General features: G+C 41.1%; 1 protein-coding gene across 1 annotated transcript in view; it reads right to left on the bottom strand.

Moving 5' to 3' along the window:
- Nucleotides 1-668: 668 nt before the first annotated feature.
- Nucleotides 669-8535, bottom strand: part of Sh2d4b (SH2 domain containing 4B) — a 78000-nt gene continuing 70133 nt past the window's right edge. Inside the window, exon 8 of the mRNA XM_021182485.2 lies at nucleotides 669-5110. Within this exon, the coding sequence (XP_021038144.1) occupies nucleotides 5018-5110 (93 nt within the window). The 3' untranslated portion in view covers nucleotides 669-5017. The remainder of the gene's footprint in view (nucleotides 5111-8535) is intronic.

An 8535-nucleotide genomic window follows, 5' to 3' on the forward strand; every position in this document is an offset into this window, starting at 1 on the left:
GTAGAGACTATTACAAAATTTAATGCATTTGCTTAGGTTTCTTTGAAGCATAAATTGTAGCATTAGGATCCTTTCAAAGCACTGTGGTTTGGAAATTTCCCCCAGAGGCCTACAAATTAAAGACTTGGTTCCTAGCCCGCACACTACTGGAAAAGGGCAAACCCTTTAAGAGAAAGAACCTAGTGGAACGAAGATAGGTATGCCTTTGAGGGAATTACTGGGTTTCCTGGCCACTCTCCTCTCTCTTTCCTAGCTGCCCTGAGTTAAATAAGCCTCTGCCACATTTTTCTCTGCCACGCTGTACTGTGCTATCCAAGGCACAAAGCAACAGGTCTAAGTGACCATGGTCTGAAAGTCCCCAAGGCCCCAGGCTATCACTGTCACATATCCTTCTAAAGAATTACTCTCCCTACCCTCTTTTTAGCTCCTGAACCCTTAAATGGCCCCTAAGAATACCTGCCATGCAGGAATCTTCAAGAATCTGCACCCCAATCTGCCCTTTAATTCCCTGAAATTTATCTTCCATTAAGATGCATATTGTTTTTTACAGCTTCTCTTTCTAGTTATAGATTATAAATTTTCCTTCTGCTGAATCTTGGAGCTGACTGACTGTTTTTCATTATATTTGTAAGGCTCAGAGGGGGGAAGAAAAGGAGGCCATTCCTTTATTTGAGAATTCTGACATTTATTAGCATAATAAAACTCTCAAGATGAAATTGCAGTTTTCCAGACAGTAATTTCATTTGCAGGACAACTTACAAGGAATTTATTTGAAACCCAGGTAAAACCTAAAATATATGAGACATACAAAAAGTGCAGGCCCCAAATAAAATGAAATAAATGAGTTAGGGATGGAAAACTCAGCTGTTATCTCTCACATATTAATTAGCAGGCAACAGGAACAACCTTCCAGGATGTCAGGTTTTTCAACCCATCTTGGACTCCTTTCAAAGCTGTTTGGAACTTTCTTCCAGTGTGTGGGAAATCATCTTGTGGAATCCCCTGACACAGCACTGCTTGGCAGGAAGCTGCCACTGTGTGGCTGTGGATAGCAAGGTCTTTCATTTGGACAGAGATTCCCTATTTGTCACTTAATTGATCAGCCAGAAGAAGCTAATGATGACCACATTAAAAACAAAAAATTCCTATTCCCACTTACACAGAGGTTTATTGAGATTGAGTGGCCTGAACAAATTCACATGGCTGACACAGTACAAAATCAGAACAAGAGGAGGTCTTCTAAGACCTGGTAGAACTGATGTAATTAGAACAGAGTTTGGCTATGGCTTGAGAGTTCATAAAGTTTAGAAAGCAGGATTCCTCCATCATCACATCATTTCATTCATGCAGTGATACTGACTGATGGAGGGAAGCTATGGAACTGATACATAAAACCGCTATTATCTAATGTATTGGGGCCAGTTGTGATGACACATACCTGTCATGCTAGCATTCAGGAAATGAACACAACAAGATCATGAGTTGAGAACCAAACTTAAGCTAATGATTTCCAAGACAGCCTGAGCTACATGGGAAGTCCCTGACTCAAGTTACAAAAGGTCAGAATATATATGTGTATAGAAGGCACTTACTTTGAGTTCCCAAGAGGTATAGACTAATTAAGACAGCCACTAACCTCCAGAGTAGCTTCCCAGAAGAACTTTCCAGAGAGGGAAAAGACAGAGAATGAGTGGAAACAGAGGTATTGATGAATCTGGCTATGCCATCTTGCATGACTGTTTTCTCAGTGGCCACATCAAGAGCTGTCTTTCATCCAGGAGGATGAAGGAAGAAATGACTGACCAACATGAGCATCCCATTGACCTAGAGTTCACTGGAGCAACAGGGGAGAAATATAGGGTAACTTTTTTTGCTGAAAGGGGGAGAGGGTCCAAAAGGGGAGCCAAGCATAGTGGTACTCACATATATCCCAGAACATGGGAAATAGAGACAGGAAGATCAAAATTCAATGTAGTAAATTTAAGATTACCCTGCATTATGAGACCCTATTGTAGATGGGCCTGGTGCATGCTAATTTCACTCTCCTGGGAGGGACTACAGACAAGGAGTGAGTCATGTACCCAGGTGACTTCTTGTGACCCAATCCCCTAATTAATAAAGAAGTCAATCACTGGGTGAGTAGGTGAGACTTCTGGGTTGCACAGAGAAAGAGAGGAAAGAGGAGAGAGTTATGGCCTTTTGGATGGAGATAGCATAAGGACAAGATGTAGCTGCCAGTATCTCCCAGTTTCAATGGCAGATCTGTCAGGATTCTCCAGCAGAGGATTTAGATTTAATAAGGTTTACAAGATTAGGATTTTAGTTGCAGCACACAATGACTGAGTTTCTGAACTTGTTTGTGTTGTATTTTCCTTCACCTGGTGGCTCATCTGGGTTCAAGAGAGAAAGATACAGTGGCAAAGACTGGGTTTGCCTGAGGTGCACCACAAAGGCCATGGGGGATTTGAAACACAGGGTTGGCATGGCAACAACCCACCAGTGGGAACTTAGCAAGCTGGGTGGAGAGATTTTGGAGCACTGAGTCAGAGTCTCTGAGAGATAAAAACAGGTCAGCCACTGTCCACCAGTACATGGCCGGCCAGGCCTCTGGGGTAGTGAGTTGCTGGTACAAGGGCAGGAATGTGCCGTCCTTTTTTAATATTTCCTGCAACAAGACCCTATCTCAAAAAGCAAAAACAAAAGATAAGGGTGAAGAAGGACAACTGGGGTACTCAGTTTGAGATATTCTGAGCCCACTGACAAGTCTAGAAAATTTGAGCCACTATGTTACAAGGATCCTTGTGACATGATGCCCTAAGAACATTTTCTGGCCCTCAAATTCAACCTCAATCAAGCCAGGAAATATGAAATAGAGACAATACAGAAATAACAACAGGAAACAATAAGGCAATTCCAGAACACAGGTCATTTTATAGAACTCTAATTTATAAAACTAGTTATGGGTCAAGAAGAGGAGGGTGTTATCAGAGACTTGAGGGCATAACAGATGCTACATGTAAGTCTTATTAGGACTCTAACAGAAGAAACTAACTATAAAAAAATGTTTTGTGGTCCTACCCCTTACTGAAGAGCTATTGGTAATTGGTAGCTTCTGAGGAAGACAGAGTCACTTTCCTTGGAGAAGTGGCTCCTAGTAAGATTTCTATGGTGCTCAGAGAAAGGCCACACTCATGCTCATATGGTACCATTACTTGTACCTATGAGTTATTTTTTATGAATACATGATGTTGAGAGCATACTGGGATATATCTAGGGAATAGAATAGGGAAGGGTAGAACAGTAAATATCATTTTTCATTGTATAGATGTATGAAATTCTCCAAAATAAAGAAAAGTCAGTTTAAAAGATAAAAATAAATGATCCCAAAGAACCATGTGTGGCAAAGTCCCATTGTCATATGTACATGTGAGGCCGAAGAATATGGTCAATGCAGAAAGCAGAGTCATCCTCACAAAACTGGCTGTAACAATAGCCATGAGGGTGGATGATGTCACAAGTGGCCAAGGATACAAGAAACAGAAGAGCCAAAAGGTTGATTGGAGAATAAAGACACCTTATTCTTCTTACTACACAACTCTCAAGGCAGATAAAACAGTTTTATGGTGTTTCCAGAGTCCATATATCCTTTTATATATGCCAAACCCAGTGCTGCAAAGATTATAATGTCACAAAGTTTCAGAGTATGGACTATAACTGAAGCCTTCCAGATTTCAGAACCTGCAATCTTGCTGTGACATCTGCTATCTCCTTGTCTATCACCATAAGGGAACAACATGATTATGCTTGCATTAGACACTGTGGTGGTTTGAATATGGTTGGTCCATTATTAGGAGGTATGGCCTTGTTGGAAGGAAGTGTCTCACTGTAGGGGTAGGCATTCAGATCCACCTAGCTGCCTAGAAGACGGTCTCTTTCCCAGTTGTCTTCAGATCAAGATATAGAACTCTTATCTCCTTCTCCTGAACCATGTCTGCTTGCAAGCTGCCATGCTTCCCATCATAATGACAATTGACTGAACCTCTGAAGCCATAAGCCAGTCCCCAACTAAATATTTTATTTTATGAGTGGCTGTGTTCATGGTGTCTCTTTGCAGCAATAAAACCCTAAGGAAGACTCCATCCTTGAGAGTTACTGAGTTACAGGGAGGTTACTCTCATTAATATGAAGAACATATTCAAATTAAGGAGGTGGAAGAATTAAAATCAAAACATAGCTACGCCTTTAAGTAGAGAGCACACAGAGAACATTCTAGAGAGCAAAGACCTGCCTCATCAAGTATCTAAACACTATCCTTGGGTTTATAATCCATTCCAGATATTCTGCGCATTTATATGACATCATTACCTCAATTTGCAAAACCAGAGCCACATGTAAGATGACACATACGAGAGAGGTAGAAGTAGTCATACCAAGCAGCCAGCACAACACTAATATCCCATACTGAAAGTCAAACATAGCAACCTTGGGCAATGCCCATGATAATATCAACAAGTTCATGAATACTAGGAAAGATATAACATGTGTGTCTTCCATGTAAGTTAGTCACAAGCCTGGTCTGCTATCTCTGTGACTTTATGAAGTAATATACAAAGTAATTTGCTAGAACCCATCAGTGTTAGGAGTTTTTTAGGAGGGCATTCATTCAACAAAGACTTATTGAGTGCTGGCCCTACATTAAGTGGGAGGTTCGGCACTGGAATTGCTTTGGGTTATTAAAACATGACCCATTCACCCTAGGAAGTCATCTTAGCACAGCCATGACAGACAGGCCTCCAGGAGCATCATTATTCGAGGTTTCTGTCTTGAATTTTGGAATGGGAACAGTCTCACAAATGCAGTCACATTTTATAGGTCACATTCTGGAGGCTTACTAATATAATCGTTCATCTGAAGAATGGTGGATCTTCCAGAACGTCAGGAGGCTTTGAGTTTGGATATTCTTATGCTCAGTTCAAAATCAGGATACTCAAAGGAGTCCAAAGAGGAGGGGAAAAAATCATTCAAACAACAGGTGATAGTCTGGTGGGCTATCCCTCTGTCCACAGGGTTCCTGTAGCAACTCTCCCCCTGAAACAGTGATGATCTCCTCCTAAAGGGAAAAGAGAAGAAAATCAATCCAATTCAGATCAAGAAGAGATATAAACATTCATGGGGAGTCAGGTAGAGAATGGTTAGAGAGAAAAAAACTAAGGCCGTACATCTACATCCCCTTACTCACCTGCCTAGAAATAAAAGGGTAACCTCCTTTTAAAAAGAAATGCATCTGTACAGTATGAGAAAATAAGAAGGAAGGCCACCAAGTAAAATGAGAAAAAAAATAGATTGTCTAAGAAGCAGCAGAAACTGGGGACACATTAGGGACACAACTTTGCCCCTGTTGCTGGTGAAACCGAAGAGACACAAACAACAGACATTGTCATACCCCTCAGAGAGCTACTCTTTCCTGACCCCAAGCCTACAGCAGAAGATACTGGATTTGGGAAACATAAGTTGTCTGTGCATGAATAAATTTGAGATTGAATGTTGGAAGACTGTTTCATTATTGAGGTATTTAAAGACCACCTCAACTATAACAGAAAGATTCAAAACTCAGTAGTCCAAAAGATTTCTAAGAAAATACCAAACTTATAAAGGAAACAAAAAGAAGCTTTAAGAGATCTACATTATCTTTCTCAACAGGAGAAGTCATCCATGAAACAGGAGTATGCTGTTATAAGAAAAAATGAGCATGCAATTGAAAAATATGACTGTTTAAATTAAAAATATTTTCAGCAGAATAGACATAACTAAAGAGCAATTTGGTAGATACAGAAATTGTAACATCAAGAAAAAGATATCTAAAAATAGAAAAATGAACCGTGAATAAAAAGAGACAATTTACAGGTGACTAACTGGAAGTAGCTATTAAATACATGAAAAGACACCTCAGCAGCAGAGGCCACAAGAAAAATGCAAGCTAGACCATAGAGAGCTATTGCGTCTGCCATTTCATGGAGGAAACAGCCCTCAAATAGTTCTGGCAGGAACATGAATTGGTTCCATGTTTTGGGAAGGCGATCTGGCAGGTCTTTTGCAATTAAAATGTGCATACTTTTCTTTCCAGCAATTTCAGTTCAAGGAGTCGATCCCGGAAAACACTACATATGTATGCATAGTGACAAAGTAACATATACATAGTACAGAAGTCTCTGAAACACAGTTCATGATCATGAAACAGAAGGTGGAAGGAAGGACACAAGAAGAGAATGAGTAATTAAGCTGAACCCTACACCCATACCAGGGAATCCTGGTACATATACTAGTGGGGAAATATCTGCCAGGCAAATTTTTGAGACAGGTTCTTATGCATGCAGGCTGGCCTTAAACTCACTATGTAGCTAAAGATGACCTTGAACATTTGACCCACATTTCTCCCCCTTCTTGAGTACTAAGATTACAGGCTTACTTCTCCACCTATACACTCAGTTTAAGTCGTGCTGTGGTTCAAACCCAGGGCTTTGTGCTAAGCAAGCACTCTAGTAACTGATGTTAGGTGCCAACTCTCCTAACCACGTTTTAATAACAGATGGTACCTACTGCTGATTTTGAAATGCAGTCTATACAGTGATACCTCCTTGAAACCTCACAGGGATGTCACTGACCCACCCAACTGAAAAAAGAAACTGAGTCACAAAAGCCTGAGCAGTGACTCAAAGCCATGCAAAATAATGAAGTCTGGATTCAAACCTGACATTCTGGTATCAGGGACCATGCCTTCAAATATTACCTTCTAAAGTCTAATTAAGTACAGCTTGAAGGTTAGATTGTTGCATTATATGATGTAAAAATCAGAAAACTATGTATTTTCTTATGACCATGAATTTTGGTATTACTGGCTAGCAAATAACACATGGCACATTACTAACTCAAGGTGGAAGATGTCATCAGGTGTTTGAAATCAGTGAAGCTGGCATGACTAATATAATCATGAATTAATAGTGTAATTAAAATTTAATTTATCAAAACTGATCACCAGACCTCCATGTGGGCATAGATGATATCTTTGTGTAGGGCTTGAAGTGAACTTGTTGATCTACAGATTTTAAATTTGGAATGAATAACGCCCTGCAGAGGCATGTGATGTGGCCTTCCTGTGTAGAACTTGACCTGAGAACTGGGCACTGACCCTCTGATGGAAATACTGGTGGAGACAAGTAGCCATAGCTGCTGAAGTAGCTTATTTTCAACAAGAAAAACAAGCACTGGGACTCAGACGGAAGTATGAGCTTCAGAGGAAGGCTGCTAGGGGCTTAGCTCCTGACTACAGCTGGCACCGGCCATTGGAACTTGGCCCAGTGCCATGGCCTCCCTGGCCTTGGTTTCCTGGCCTGTGAACAAGGTTACTGTGCTTTCATAACACAGGTGTCACCATGATTATGAGGACATGTATGCTTAACCCAGAACAATGCTATCAGACTCCACACTCCCTTCCTTCCTCCGTTCTTCTTTGCCTTCCTCTGGCTGTTAGAAGGCCCTTCCCAAAACAAATAGGAATCCACCCTCACCTAGTCCAGATCCACAGCAGTACTCTGATCCCAGGCATCTCTGAATGAATAGTTTTCTCTTCTGTCCTTTCTTCTCTTCTTCTCTAACTCTGATTTTGGGTGGCAGGTGGTGGTGGTGGTGGTGGTGGTGGTGGTGGTGGTGGTGGTGGTGGTGGTATTGTTGCTGCTGCTGTTGCTGTTGTTATTTAAGTTGGTTGGATATTTCATTGTTGTTGTTGTTGTTGTTTATTGCCATGTAACCCAAGATTCCCTTAAGCTGGTGATTCTCCTGCCTCAGTATCCAAGTGCTGGGATTACAGATGTTTCCCAACATGCCTAGCTAGACAGGTGATTTTTCTATGTGCTCCATTCACAAGGCCTGGGGCCTTTTGTGGATGGATAAAATAAAGAAAGCAATATAGAATCCAGGAGACCCTGTTACAACAAAATCCTAGTGCAAGCAATTCTGTGACACCTTCTAGACCTGTACGACTCAATTAGATATTGGAGCTGGAATTCCCATAACATTATCCCAGAATCCCTCAGAACTTCCCTTCTTGTTGCTGAGGTACAACTATTCTTGTAGTTATGACAACTGTATTAAAACAAAAGCTGCTTCTCCCTATGACATATGTGAGACATTTGCAAGATAGCATGTGAGTCAACAATGGGACAAATGGCAGAGTACTGGGCATAGGATCACAGGGTGCAATTATGAATACAATATTGTTAAAGTCCACAAGACCTCAAATAAGCACTGTGTGTATTCATTTGCTCAATGTTATGGCTGGAATGTGTTCCAGACATAATTGCAATTTAATGGTTTTTCAGGGATAGGACCCAGAAGAGGTAAGCAGGTCATGAGGGCTCTGCCTTCACAAGTGGATCAAAGCCATTGTCTCAAGAATAGGCTTCTTGTAACGTGACTTTGGCCTGTGTGTGTGTGTGTGTGTGTGTGTGTGTGTGTGTGTGTGAGAAAGATGGGGGGGGG

The sequence above is a fragment of the Mus caroli genome, chromosome 14 (assembly GCF_900094665.2).
Source record: "Mus caroli chromosome 14, CAROLI_EIJ_v1.1, whole genome shotgun sequence".
NCBI lineage: Eukaryota > Metazoa > Chordata > Mammalia > Rodentia > Muridae > Mus > Mus caroli.